This window comes from Mobula birostris, chromosome 24 (genome assembly GCF_030028105.1).
Source record: "Mobula birostris isolate sMobBir1 chromosome 24, sMobBir1.hap1, whole genome shotgun sequence".
NCBI classification, from domain to species: domain Eukaryota; kingdom Metazoa; phylum Chordata; class Chondrichthyes; order Myliobatiformes; family Myliobatidae; genus Mobula; species Mobula birostris.
The window spans coordinates 57,112,304-57,127,822 of record NC_092393.1 but is presented as its reverse complement, the minus strand read 5'-3'; the positions used below and the strand labels follow the sequence as shown (position 1 = coordinate 57,127,822).

The window sequence follows — 15,519 nt, the reverse complement described above, 5'->3', positions numbered from 1 at the left end:
CCTTTTCTGTTTCTAACTTCCACCCACAGAGACTCCATAGACAACCCCTCCACGACTTCCTCCTTTTCTGCAGCCGTGACACTATCTCTGATCAGCAGTGCCACGCCCCCACCTCTTTTGCCTCCCTCCCTGTCCTTTCTGAAACATCTATAGCTTGGCACTCTAAGTAGCCATTCCTGCCCCTGAACCATCTAAGTCTCTATAATGCAGCAGTCGCCAACCACCAGGCCGCAGAGCATGTGTTACCGAGCCGCAAGGAAGCCAAATGAGTCAGCTGCACCTTTCCTCATTCCCTGTCACGCACTGTTGAACTTGAACATAGGGTTGCCAACCGTCCTATATTTGCCGGGACATCCCGTATATTGGGCTAAATTGGTTTGTCCTATACGGGACCGCCCTTGTCCCGTATTTCTCCCGCTAAGGTAGAGCTTTTTTATGAAACCTTTCGTGCTGAAATGGTGTAAAGCGAAGAAGCAATTACCATTAATTTATATGGGAAAAATTTTTGAGCGTTCCCAGACCCAAAAAATAACCTACCAAATCATACCAAATAACACTAACATATAGTAAAAGCAGGAATGATATGATAAATACACAGCCTACATAGAGATAATGTATGTACAGTGTAATCAGGAAGATTAAGCCAAAACTGATTTGTGGGGGAAAAAAAATCGGCGCATACGTGCATGCGCACACAGGTGCCCGTGCAAGGCTTCATGGTCATGGTAGTCCTTCTAAGGATAAACGCGTGTCCTGTATTTGACTGCTACTTTTGTCCCTTATTTGGGAGTGAGGAAGTTGGCAAACCTAACTGTAAAAGACATGTTGAGGTGAGTTTAACTCTACTTGAACACCCCCCACCCCCCCGCAACCCAGTCGGCCGGTCCGCAAGAATATTGTCAATATTAAACCGGTCCACGGTGCAAAAAAGGTTGGGGATCCCTGCTATAATGGCCACAACATCCTCGCTCCAAGTACTGATCCATGCTCTAAGCTCATCCGCTTTGGTCATGATTCTTCTTGCATTGGAAAAGACACATCTCAAACCATCAGTCTGAGCACATCCATTCTTTTTCACCTGCCTATCCTCCCTCTCACACTGTCTCCAAGCTTTCTCTATTTGTGAGCCAACAGCCCCTTTCTCCGTCTCTTCCGTTCGGTTCCCACGCACCCCCCCCCCCCAGCAATTTTAGTTTAAATTCTCCCTAAGAGCTTCTGTAAACCTCCCCGCCAGGATATTGGTCCCCCTCGGATTCAGGTGCAGCCCGTCCTTTTGGCACAGGTCATGCCTGCCCCAAAAGAGGTCTGAATGATCCAGAAATCTGAAACCCTGCTCCCATCCCTCAGCCACGCATTTATCCTCCACCTCACTCTATTCCTATACTCACTGTCACATGGCACAGGCAGTAATCCCAGATTACTACCTTTGAGGTCCCGCTTCTCAACTTCATTCTGCAATGTTCCAAGGAGTAGCCTGGCCAACCACTCTGTAACTTGAGCCTCCAATCCTATCATGAGGGAATGTGGACAAACTAAGATACGCAACAGCTCATATCCTTTTTTTATACAATGGACCAACACCATTAATCGAGGGGTATGTGGACCCCAGGTTGGGAACCCCTGTCATAGAAATTGTAAATACTTATTAATAGATTGCTCAAAGGAGGTGATTGTATTGAGTAACATTGGCAAATTTAAGATGAAATTTACATTGACATTTAGAGGAAAAAAATAAAGCTTAGTCAGTCACTTTATTTTTGAATTCCAATGCTAGCCAGATTGATCAAATTCAATACTACTTATTCAACGATTTCCATTAACTGCTATAGGTTTGCCTTCATAAGCAGTTTCCACTGCCAACTTGATGAGCAGCTTGCCATTATCCTCTACAGATACAATTTCACATGCCAGCAATTCAGTTAAAAAAGAAAAAGCAGGCAAAGGGTTTGAATATTGATCAGGGTGAAAGGAAGCCTCAAGTTCTGGGTTTCAACAGCCTGGAGATGACCAAACTGAGGATAACTGTGGTTTCTGAATTGGAGCAACACAATATATGAGGCAGAAAGCAGAATGCACAGAAATGAGGAATGTTGATTTCCAATGTTCTTGAAGACAATTCAAAGTTCAATGCACACCTCTTTCTGGATATGATTCCGAGATGAAGGAATACGTTGGCAGTGGAAAGAGTGATTATGAAACAATTGCCAGAAATGAGAGATGATGCTGATGGTATTGAGGTCTTTTGTGACATCACTTTTGTTACACTTTTTACAATGCTGTTAACATTGTAAAAGTACTTGCTAGTTTTTTTTTTGCAGGTGCACATTCCTTTATCCGAAAATTCTGAAATCCAAAAAGCTCCGAAAATCGAAGTTTTCTTTCGTCAACAGCTCAGGTGTGACATAGCAGCACTAGCAGAGGCCGCAAGACGTCAGTTGTGGCTCAGTGCTCGTACTGGTTACAGGTGCATTTGCTGTTCGCTGATATTGTGTGTTCACTGTTGACTTTGTGTTTAATTTCACTGTGAAGATGTCAAAAAGAGCTGCAGATACCGTTATGGGTAACAATGAGAAAAAGAGAAAGAAGCATCTATCATTATCAATAACACAGAAAGTGGAGTTATTGCAGAAATTTGATCATGCTCTGTCTGTGTGGCATCTTACTGAAGAAAGTAGTGTCGGAACTACCACTGTATATGATTTAAATAAACAGAAAGACAAGTTACTAAAGTTTTATAGTGACAGTGACAGTGACGTTCTACATTTATTCCAATAAGTTATTTACCATGTGTTTGATTCGGTTCGTTTGAAGCTGTATATTTTCATGTTTTATTGAATGTCTTTGTTGGAAATAAAAATTTTTCTTGTCATTATTCCCTAAACAATACAGTATAACAACTATTTACATTGTATTAGGTATTATAAGTAATCCAGCAATGATTTAAAGTACATGGGAGGATGTGTGTAGGTTTGGTGCGTCGCTGGGTCCTAAAGTCCACTGCACTGAATCAGGTTAAATAAGGGACTTGAGCATACATGTTTTTTGGTATTGGTGGTGGGGGGGGGGGGTCTGAAATCCGAAAAGTTCTGAATTCCGAAATGCAACTGGCCCCAAGGATTTTGGATAAGGGATTGTGGACCCATATTAACAAACATTCTATTCGTTATCTGTACTTCTAACTTATTTCTATAGAATTGTTTATTCTGTATAATTGTTGAATGTTGTAATTTTTACACAACAGTAAGTTCCTAACAATGCAAATGTACACTCAGTGGCCACTTTATTGGGGACTGAAGTGGAACCTGATATGGTCTTCTGCTGCTGTAGCCCATCCACTTTAAGGTTCGATGTATTGTATGTTCAGAGATGCTCTTCTGCACACCACTGTTATAACGCGTGGTTATTTGACCTACTGTCACCTTGTATCAGTTTGGACATTCTCCTCTGACCTCTCTTACTAACAAGGTGACTTTGCTCACAGAACTACCGCTTACTGAATGTTTTTTTTTTTCCTCGCACCATCCTCTGTATCCTCTAGAGACTGTTGTGAATGAAAATTCCAGGAGATCAGCAGTTTCTGAGATGCTCAAACCACCCTGTCTGGCACCAATTATTCCACAGTCCAAGTCACATAAATCACGCTTATTCCCTATTTTGATATTTGGTCTGAACCTCTTGAATATACCAGCATGCTTTTACACATTGAGTTGCTGACACATGATTGACTGATTAGATATTTGCATTCATGAGCAAATGCACAGGTATGCCTAATAAAGTGGCCACTGAGTGTATATGAAGAATAAAACTGATCCTTAAGTGGTGGTCAAGTGTTCTCTCTCCACCTCCAAGATCAACATTATTCCACTGCAACACACACAAAATGTGTAGGAACTCAGAAGGTCAGGCAGTATCTTTGGAAGAGAGTAAACAGTCGATATTTCAGCCCAAGACCCCTCATCCGAATCGGGGGAAAAAATGAGGTTAGAGCAAGAAGACTGGGGGAGGGGAGGAAGAAGTGCAAGGTGGTAGGTGATAGGTGAAACCGGAAGAGGGGAGGGGTGAAGTTAAGAGCTGGGAAGTTGATAGGTGAAAGAGCCCAACCTGACCCTCCACCAACCCCACTCTCCTCCATCTGGCAGAACTGGTCCTCACTCTCAATAAATTTTCCTTTGGCTCCTCCCACTCCAAACCAAAATTTTAGCCATAGACACTTGCACAAGTCCCAGCTGCGCCTGCCTTTTTGTTGGCTATGTAGAGCAGTCTATGTTCCAAACCAAAACCAGTATCACTCAACTTTTCCTACGCAACATCGACGACTGTATTGAGGTGGCTTACTGCACCTGTGCTGAGCTCATCAACTTTGCCTCCAATTTCCAAGCTGCCCTTAAATTTACGTAGTCCATTTCCAACACCTCCCTCCCCTTTCCCTATCTCTCTTTCTCTATCACTGGAGACAGTAGATCTACTGATATCTTTATAAACTCACTGATTCGCACGGCTACCTGGACTATATCTCTTCCTTCCTTGTCACTTGTAAAAAAAAATAACTGTCATCCCTTTCTCTCAGTTTCTCTATCTCTGTCGCATTTGCTCTCAGTTTGAGGTTTTTCATTCCAAATGGAATCTGGAATGTCTCCCTTTTTCAAAGAAAGGGGCTTTCCTTCCTCCACCATCAATGCTGCCCTCACCCACACCTCTTCCATTTCGCACATGTCTGTCCTCACCCCACCCCTCCTGCCATCCCACCAGGGATAGGGTTCCTCTTGTCCTCACCTACCACCCCACCAGTTTCCGTGTCCAACACATAATTCTCCAAAACTTCTCCCATGTCCAGCAAGATCCCATCACCGAGCACATCTTTCCCTCCCCTCCACTTTCTGCAGGGATCACACCCTCCAATACTCCCTTGTCCATTTGTCCCTCCCCACTGTTTTGCAAGCGAAACAAGTGCCAGGCCTGCCCCAAAACCTCCGCCTTCACTATCTTTCAGGGCCCCAAACAGTCTTTCCAGATGGGGGGACACTTCACCTGTGAGTCCATTGGGGTCATCTTCTATATCCAGTGCTCTCACTGTGGCCCCCTGTATATTGATGAGACCCAGCATAGATTGGGAGACTGCTTCACCAAGCAGTCAGCCAGAAAAAGTGGGATCTCCCAGAGGCCACCCTTTTCAATTTTACTTCTTATTCCCATATGTCAGTCCATGGCCTCCTCTACTGCTGAGATGAGCCCACACTCAGGATGGAGGAGCAACACCTTGTATTCCGTCTAGGTACCCTCTGACCTGATTACATAAACATTGATTTCTCGAATTTCTGATAACTGCCCCACTTTCACGTTGACTGTTTACTCTTTTCCATAGATTCTGCCCAGCCTGCTGAGTTCCTCCAGCATTTTGTGTATACTCTTGGATTTCCAGCATCAGCAGATTTTCTCATCTTTGTACTATTACTTCCACTATCACAGTTATGACTAATACAGAGCAAGGATCAAATTTAAGAACCACTTAGCCTATACAGTTCAGCTAATTCTTTGTGAAATTCCTTCAGTCACCAATATAGCGTTGAAACTTCACACGGGTGAACCCATCCAACGTTGCTACTCATCAAGTATTTCCTTAAAAAGGAATATAAAGTTTAAACAATCGCACAAGAAAACTCACCTTGTGTCCTGTTGTTTCAGTATGTGCTTGACTGCCTGTGCTAACGTGAACGTTTTCCCAGTTCCGTAGGGTCCAATGATGAGAACAGGTGGAAGATAGATGGAAAGTGGAGTTGTGATCGCCAAAATAGCTTCCTTCTGTTTAGTATTCAGCCGGGGATCCAACTGCTCGTCCCATTGTCTACTCCAGTAGGATAAAACAAAACAATTATTTGCAACTCGTGACACTCTTGATGACAAAATGTTAGGATATAGATTTTTTCAATAAAAGATATTATACCTAAAATTTACAACATCCAAATGACGTTGTAGAGATATTGCCCATCTGGAAAAAAAAACCCAAAAAGTAAATACTATGGTTAACTGTGAAAATCAGAAGCATGGAATATTGACTAATCTTTTTTCATTGATTTACAAATGCTCCATTAGGCATGTTGCAAGATATGGATTCACAAGAAACAGAGCAAAAGTGAACTCAGAATCTTTGTAAATGTTTCCAATATTTTATAGTAATTGGGACATAAAGCAGAACCATTAACACATGGGCAAGGAATGCCACATCAACCATTTAGAACTTCTCCATTTAAAAAAGGACTGATTAAACACTTCCCATTGATCCAAATATCTATCCACAATTTTATCCACTTGCCAAGTGCAATTATTCTATTAACACTGTATAATTAGCAAGTGTGCTACTCCTCCAGCACTGTAAATAGAGAAGGCAGGCAGGTCTTTAATAAAATGTTTATCATTATATCTGGAGTTGAAACAGAAGACATCAAGGGAAGCGGTACACAAAATCCTGTTTTGTGTAACTATTTGCAAAGAGAATTTATACACAATATGTTGACACATCTGTAAAGAAAAAAAAACACTGGCGGATTTAAGATTTACATGAATATTTCACATTTTCCTATGAACACACTATCAACCAAAGCCTTGCCATAAAAAAAAGTTTCTAATTTCAAAAGCTATGAAAATCAGTTCCATGCTGTTAATCTCACATGAATTATTACTCCCAATCAACAGGTTAACTACCTTTTACTGAATTTTATGCGCATGAATATAGATGAATGCAAATTTTCAAACCTGCTTTTCTCTCTCAGACAGAATGGTCAATCCAACCTTCTGTTTTTTGAAAACACAGCTGAAGGAGGACTATGAAATTTGCCCAGATCTAGATGCCAGCTTCAATAAAGCCATCTGTGGTGAGCGGCATGACTGATGTAATATTAATGCCACATTCTCAACTGTCAGCATGTTGGCACACCATACCTGATGGGACTCCAGGGAATTGTGGGAAACATGCAGACATCTGGAAAGAGAATACTGTTGTCCTTGATTCTGTCCAGGGCATAATGCATTTCACAGAGGGGCAAGCGATTGAGTTGAAACTGAAGTTCAACCTACGAATTAATAACCAGTTGTTAGTGGTTAAAAAATATGTTCAATAGAACAACATACATCTATGTATTGTAGAGTGCAATTGTGGTCTTCACAAAGATAAAACTAAAGACTTCAAATAGATTTGTATACATTTCACTTCTAAAACATTCAAGTTTATAAAAACAGTTTTTTGATGTTCTATTCGTCCACTGGAGACCGCCAGTCCAGGGGTTGGAGGACTGCGTGTGGGTGGGTGGTTGGGAGGAACAGGGCTCGTTTTGCTGTTGCTTGGTTTGATCTGTTTTGTTGAATTCTGTCTTGTTTTGCTGAGTATTCTGGGCATGCTACTTTGGCGCCAGAATGTGTAGCGAGGCTTCCAGACTGCCCTCAGCACCTTCTCGGTTGTGTTGGTTGCTAATGCAGACGATAGGTTCCGCTGTATGTTGTGATGTACATGTGATAAATAAATCTGAATCTGAGGTACCCCTGTCAGCATCGAATGGTTTCAATAGTATGTATGATGAAAAGAGTAGCTATGAATTGGCTGACATTTCCTCTCCAAGCAGCTACCCATTAGCTAGAGAAACTGGAACCCAAAAAACAATTGAAGTGACTTTCCAAAACAACCTCATGCTGGCAAACAGAAATAGATTTCTGAACAAAATTAAGGCAATAATTACATAATTATCTAAAATTCTTGACTGAATCCAATATATCACTGAGCAAACATATTTATTAAATCCAGTTCAAATTTATGCCACATTTTTGAATCACCTTCACATGGATGGAATATCTCACTTCAATGATAGCTGCATCACTGACAGATGCTCTAGAAATAGCTGTCTATGCCAGTGTATTCTGACAAAAGTTCACTTTAAAAGTTACTTCTTCCTGTTGCATGAAAGGGCCAAGAAAAGAAAGTTATCTTTCTTTCCAAGGCCGGTACAAACCTTTAATTTGTATTTCGCTTGTAAAATTTAGTAAAATAGCAAACGAAAGAAATCTTCCTTTTTTACTATTCTTCCATATTTATTCAGGTAAAATCTGCCCATCACAGCTACAATTAAGTATGTCAGAGAATGGGTTCTCTATTCCTACATATAATGAGTACAGGTAATGTTTGATTTACATTTCATATTTGCTCTCCCCCTCACCCCCCACATCCCATCCCAAGTTACAGGTGTTTTCACTTGCACACACAACTCTTACAGCTTCCTATCTATCTATAGCACCGACTGCCAAACACTAAGGTTACGACTTGATTTGTGATCCATATTTTCACACATTTCTTTTATGGAACGATGAAACTGGATGTAGTGTGACTCCACAGTTACCTTCCCTTTACAAGTCCAAATTCCCTTTATTCAAGGGTGTATCTGAATGGTGAGAGTCAGAAGCCAACTGCTTGAGTTAACTCTTCGTTGTCCAACATTCAAACATGAGTGACAACAGAAGATAGTTTTCATTTCACTAATCCAGAAACACCGAAGCCGAGTTTATTTTGCTGTGCATAAAGGCAAAATATTACAAATGATGTAGTGTTAAAATTAAGAAGAAAAAACCACAAGTACTCAGCTTTGAGGATGCTGTACTATGAGCACTAAATACAAAGACCAAGTTAGCAAAGAACAGGTGAATCTCTGGCTCACTTGGAAGAACCACTTACGCCCCTTGGTAGTGATGAGGAGGTGAAGAGACAGGTGCTACCCACCCTAAAATTGCAAGGCGAAGTGCCAGGACTTGGGAGGGATAAGTGATCAAGGGAGTAATGAAAAGACTGGTTCCTGGGGAAATCAGGAAGGAGAGCAGAGGTGAAGATGTGACTGCTGGAAGGATCATGTCTGAAGTGGTGGAGATGGCAGATGATGGTGTATTGTATGAAGAGACTGGTGGATTGAAAGGTGCAGACCAAGGGAATTCCCTTGCTCCTTTGCCTGGGGTGTCAGCTAAAGCAGACATGTGGGGTATCAATGAGTAAACTTTTCACTGAGGAACACCCAGCTCAGGTTACATATATACACGCAGGCATTTTTGACAGGAGCTTAAGATATTAATGCAACAGTGCTTTTCTTCACATACTGGAGGGATAATTAACTCTTCCATTCCCACTAGTTCCAATCCTATTTGAACTAAGCAAATAACACATCGCAGTCAAAGTCAAACACAAGGTAAACAGCAGAAAGGGTGAAGGCACCACCACAAAAAATAAACACAAAACAGTGGATTGTTGGTGGTTTAAAAACTCTAACATAAGGAAATCTGTAGATGCTGGAATTTCAAGCAACACACACAAAACGCTGGCGGAATGCAGCAGGCCAGACAGCATCCATAGGAAGAAGCACAGTCAACGTTTCCGGCCAAGACCTTTTGTCAGGTGGTGCAGCTTGAAGGACTAGAAGGGCCTGTACCACATTGTATCTCTAAGTAAAATAAAATAAATAACAAGAGGTGGAAATCCAGAGTAACCCACACAAAATGCTGGAGGAACTCAGCAGGTTAGGGGACATCTATGGACAGGACCCTCCTTTTTTCAACTTTATTCATTTCCATAGAGGCTGCCTGACCTGCTGACTTCCTCCAGCATTTTGTGTGTGTGTTACGACAACAAAGAGTTGGGGAAATCTGTGGTCCTGCACTGAGACATGACAGGTTGAACATTAAGAAAATAACATTAATTTTTAAAGTTAAATAACTAAAAGCCTAAGCAATGGTTTGAATTGAGCACCAGTAATATAGAATTTTAAAAACAAATGATTTATTCCCATCATAATTTCATCTGTTAGAAGATTACCCTCAGCAGGAGGGCACAAGGGATGCTATAGACATCGCAGAACACCCTCACTTCCCCAAGTAGCAGCCTCTTCTTCCGAGTAACAACTGACTGATTTGATTTGGTACAGGTAAAGAAAGAAATGTACGTGTTTATTCCCACCAATAGCAGTAACCACACTTCAACCAGACGTTCTACTATTGTCAGTGACTGCAAAGAAGCTCGTGGTGATAGAGCTAACAGTACCATGGGAGACCTGATGCCAAGAGGCTCACGAGAGGAAGCTTGCGAGGTACGAAGACCTGGTGGTGGACTGCAGACGGCAAGGCTGGCAGATGTGGAACTTCCCTGTCGAAGTGGGGGCAAGAGGATTTCCCACCATGTCATGCTGGAAAGTGATGGCAGCTTTAGGGATAGAAGGGAGAACCAGGAAGAGAGCCGTTAACACCATGGCCCAAGCAGCAGAGAGAGCGTCCAGTTGGCTTTGGCTGCGAAGGGACGATAGCAGCTGGATGTCTGGCCGTCGGGGGTAGAAGACTGATCACCTTCTGCTGCCCCACCGTCCCGAGGATGTTCCGGGTTTGGGGATGAAACATCTGAAGATGGATGGACCCGGCTGATGACTCGACAGTCCAGCAGCAGAAACATCACAGCTGTTTAAGGTAATGTCAGGGTAACCAGTGGATGAGCCAATGTTTGGCCGTCACCCACTGAGTGGCAACTTTATTAAGTACACCTGCACATCAGCTCTGTAATACAAATATCTAATTAGCCAATCATGAGGCAGCAACTCAATGCATAAAAGCATGCCAACCTGGCCAAGTAGTTCAATTGTTCAGACCAAACATCAGAAAGGGGAATAAATGAGTTGTAAGTGACTTTGACCATGGAATGATTGCTGGTACCAGATGGAGTGGTTTGTGTATCTTAGAAACTGCTGATTTTCCTGGGACTTTCACACACCTCAGTCTCTAAAGTTTACCGAGGATGGAGCAAAAAATAAAAAAGAACATCCAGGTGAGTGGTAATTCAGTGGACGAAAACAGCTTATTAATGAGGGACGTCAGAGGAGAATGGCCAGACTGGTTCCAGCTGACAGAAGGTGACAGTGACTCAAATAACCACACATTACAACAGTGGAGTACAGAAGAACATGTTCGAACATTGACGTGTTCAGCAACAGAAAACCGTGAACATACACTCGGTGATTCTTGGAAAGGCAGGAGTGCCATACAGACAGTGCCAACCAGGAGACCACAGAGCCTTTGGTTAATGGTAGGGGACCATGGCATAAAAAAGGTTGGAAACCCCTGGATTAGATCATGCAGGTTTGTATACATTAGGTTTAGAACGAGAAGGGAACCATACAAAGCTTATTAAATTTTATTAGAGCTTGACAAATTGAATGCAAATAGTTTCCCTGGCAGAAATGCATAGAACCAGAAGTCAGAATTTCAGGTAATAGGGAAGATATGTACAGCATGGATGAGGAGAATTTTTATACTGCAGGGGGTGGGGGAAGCTGGTGGAATTTGTTATCACAGAAGGCTGCAGAGTCTAAACTACCAAATGTATTTACGACTGATATATTTCTGGGCAGAATAGTGAAAGAACTGGAATATAGTATTGAGATAGTTAGCTATGATTACTTTGAATGATGGAACAGGCTCGATGCAGAAATTCAAACAAAGTGCTGGAGGAACTCAGCAGGTCAGGCAGCATCTGTGGAAATGAATAACCAGTTGCTGTTTTGGCCGAGACCCTTTATCAATCCTGATGAAAGGTCTCAGTCCGAAATGTTGACTGCTTATCAATTTCCATACCGTAGATAATGCCTGACCTGCTGAGTTACTCCAGCCTTCTGTATGTGTTGCTCTGGATTTCCAGCATCTGCAGAATCTCTTCCGTGTAACCAATGCGGAAATTGCCTACTCCTCCACCAAATTTTCTATATTTCTCACAATGCAGCAACCATTCCACAACAAGTTGCTTTATATTTAAAATTTATAAAAACAATCTTGAATGCAGCAAAAGCACAATTTACCTGTATCTCTCGATCTGCTCTGAGCTTAAGTTCCTCGCAACATTCCTTGGTCAGTCTCAAGTAAATGCATTCCTTAGTTTTCTCTTCAATCATGGCTTCATAAACCTTTTCTTTGGTTCCCTGGACTTGCATGGACCGCTCTTTAGTTATTGGCAACAGCAAGACAGAATTGACTTTGGTCATTACTAATCGTCCGGCCAAAGTTTCTTCTGAAAGAGTCTCTGTGAGTTTGAAGCGAGCAAATAGCTGTCCATTCTGAGCATACTTAGCACCGCCTGAAACGCCAGTAAGCATGAAGTTTGCCACCAGATATAAATTTACTTTAATGTTGAACCTGCAAAGTAAACAGAGATCCTTTATTAAAATGTAAAGCATTTTTCAAGTAGTTATACAATGCCATACACAGATCTATGGCTCAGAAACAATCATCCCATAAACAAAACACATAATAAATTACTGCAGACACTACAAATCTGAAATAGCAGGTCGGGTAGCATCTGTGTTGACAGAAAAACAATGAATGTTCTGGGTCCATGATCATTCACTAATATGAATATCCCTCAACATGAAAAGTGAAATTGTTTCTCCCTCCATCAGTGCTTCCTGAACAACTTTTCATTTCTCTTTGATAACATCGATAATTTTATTTTTAAAGAAACTGATGCAATAGATATTTTCAACTGACAATTTGCTGAAGTGCTTGTTGTTGTCAAGGGATAATTACTAAACAACATCACACTTTATTTTGGTTCCTTTACCAACACTATGCTATCTGCACCCCACCACCATCATAGTGATGTCCACCAATTCCAAGATCAAGAATATCGTATGACATCACGATGTAATCAAAAACACTGGTGGGAAGCACTTGCCAACAAAATTGCTCTAGCTCAAGATCAAAGAATTTGAAATCAAGACAAAGAACAAATCAGGTAAAAAAATATAATAAACATTTGAAGGCTAAGTATTAGCAGGTTAGTCAATAGTAATGATACAACAAGTTAGCAACTATAGAGACAGACCGACATGGCAAATGGGCAGCCTGACACAGGAATTTCAAGTTTGAAGCAATGAATTCCTACAGGGAAAGCAAAGATTCTGAACGCAGCCTCAAATACACTACAAATAAAAAAGAGATGGCTTACGAAAACAGTAATTAGGAATTTTGTTAGAAATAGGAAAACAAGGTATTCCATTCAGGGGTAATTGTGAACCACAAGCACTGGTGTTACCAGCTTGGGGTACGGTGGGGCAGCACAGTAGTAAAGCGATTGACACATTTTGTTACATGCCAGGTTAAACTAGTTTGGCAGGGGGGTGGGAATCAGAATGTGAGTGCGGAGATTAGGGTAGAAGGACAAGGGCATAATGCTATGTGTTCTGAGTTGGTGAGGAAGGACAGGTGGGGACAAAACATAAATGTAGCCAGTTAGAGGGGTTGAAATGTGTCTATTTCAACACTAGGAGTACTAGGAATAAAGGGGATGAACTTATAGAGCATGGATCAGTACGTGGAACTACAATGTTGTGGCCGTTACTGAAACTTGGCTGGAGGAAGGGCAGGATTGGCTGATGCAGGTACTGGAGTTTCGGTGTTTTAAAAGGAATAGGATGGGAGGGAGAAAAGTTGGGGGGGGAGAGTAGTATTACTGATCAGGGATAGTATCACGGCTATCGAAAGGGAAGACGCTGCAGAGGGAGTCGGTGTGGGTGGAAGTCAGAAATAGGAAGGGATCAATCACTGTGCTGGGAGTAGTCTATAGGCCCCCACATAGCCCTCGGGACACCAAGGAGCAGATAAGCAGGCAGATTTTAGAATGGTGCAGGAAATACAGGGTTGTAGTTATGAGTGATTTCAACTTCCCACATATTGACTGGCACCTCCTGACTGCAAGGGGAATAGATGGGGCTGAATTTGTCAGGTATGTTCAAGAAGGATTCCTAACACAGTATGTGGACCGGCCAACGAGAGGAGAGGCCACACTGGATCTACAAACGTAGTTCTGGGTAATGAACCTGGTCAGGTGGCAGACCTCTTGGTGGGGGAGCATTTTGGTGAGAGTGACCGCAACTCCCCTAGCTTCAGCATAGCTATGGAAAAGGATAAAAACAGAAAAAATGGGGAAGTGCTTAACTGGGGAAGAGCTAACTATGAAGGGATGAGGCAGGAACTAGCGAGAGTAAATGGAAAACAGATGTTCAAGGGTGAAAGCACAGAGTAATGTGGAGGAAGTTTAGGGACCACTTGTGCTTGGTTCAGGATAGGTTTGTATCACTGAGACAAGGAAAAAATGGTAGGAAAAGGGAACCGTGGCTGACGAAACACATGAGGCAACTTGTCAAGAGGAAGAAGAAAGCATATGTTAGATATAAGAAGCAGGAAGCAGGAGGGGCTCATGAGAAATATAGGGTAGCCAGGAAGGAGTTTAAGAAAGGACTTAGGAGAGCTCGAAGGGGGCATGAGAAGGCCTTCGCATGTAGGATTAAGGAGAACCCCAAGGCATTCTATGCGTACGTGAAGAACAGAAGGATGACAAGAATGAAGGTGGGGCCGCTAAATGATAAAGAAGGCAACATGTGCCTGGAGGCGGAGGAGGTTAGGGAAGTCCTAAATGAATACTTTGCTTCAGTATTCACAAGTGAAAAGGACCGTGACCTTGAAATAGAACAGGCCTGTGTGCTGGACAATGTGGAGATTAAGGAAGAAGTAGTGTTAGATCTTCTTAAAAACATCAAGATTGATAAGTCCCCAGGGCCAGACATGATATACCCCAGGTTGCTGTGGGAAGTGAGAGAAGAGATCGCTGGAACAGTAGCTATGATCTTTGAATCCTCTTTGGCTGCAGGGGAGGTGCCGGAGGATTGAAGAATGGCAAATGTAGTTTCCTTGTTTAAAAAAGGTGGGAGAATCCTGGGAACTATAGACCGGCGAGTCTTACGCCAGTGGTCTGCAAACTGTTGGAAAGGATTCTTAAGGATAGGATCTACGAGCACTTGGAGAAATACAGTCTACTCAAGGATAGTCAACATGGCTTTGTGAAAGGAAGGTAGTGCCTCACGAGCCTAATTCAGATTTTTGAAGAGGTAACGAAAGAAATTGATGAGGGTAGGGCGGTAGATGTGGTCTACATGGATTTCAGCAAGGCATTTGACAAGGTCCCCCACGAGAGACTCATCCAGAAAGTCATGAGGCATGGGATCAGTGGAACCTTGGCTGTTTGGATAAAAAATTGGCTTAAAGGAAGAAAGCAGAGGGAAGGAAAGTATTCTGCTTGGAGGTCGGTGACTAGTGGAGTGCTGCAAGGATCTGTCCTGGGACCCCTGCTCTTTGTGATTTTTATAAATGACCTGGATGAAGAGGCGGAAGGATGGGTGAGTAAGTTTGCGGATGACACGAAGATTGAAGGAGTTGTGGATGGAGCTGTAGGTTGACGAAGGTTATAAGAGGATATAGACAGGATGCAGAGTTGGGCAGAAAAATGGCAGATGGAGTTCAATCCGGGTAAGTGTGAGGAGATGCATTTTGGAAGGACAAACCAGAAGGCTGAGTACAGGGTTAATGGTCAGTTACTTAAGAGTGTAGATGAATAGAGGGACCTTGGGGTTCAAATCCACACATCCCTCAAGGTCACTACACAGGTTGATAGGATAGTTAAGA

At 42.3% G+C, this 15,519-nt stretch overlaps 1 protein-coding gene across 7 annotated transcripts in view; it reads right to left on the bottom strand.

The window, feature by feature from the left end:
• The window catches only part of helz (helicase with zinc finger), a 343,256-nt gene that overhangs the window by 192,562 nt on the left and 135,175 nt on the right, over positions 1–15,519 (bottom strand). For 4 of the 7 annotated variants that reach the window (XM_072242661.1, XM_072242663.1, XM_072242662.1 and 1 more), the window contains 4 exons: positions 11,862–12,195; positions 6,937–7,067; positions 5,942–5,986; positions 5,663–5,845 (listed from right to left, as the gene is read on the bottom strand). In XM_072242661.1, coding sequence (XP_072098762.1) covers positions 5,663–5,845; positions 5,942–5,986; positions 6,937–7,067; positions 11,862–12,195 — 693 coding nt within the window. The remainder of the gene's footprint in view (positions 1–5,662; positions 5,846–5,941; positions 5,987–6,936; positions 7,068–11,861; positions 12,196–15,519) is intronic. The other 3 variants (XM_072242664.1, XM_072242665.1, XM_072242666.1) reach the window with 3 other exon arrangements.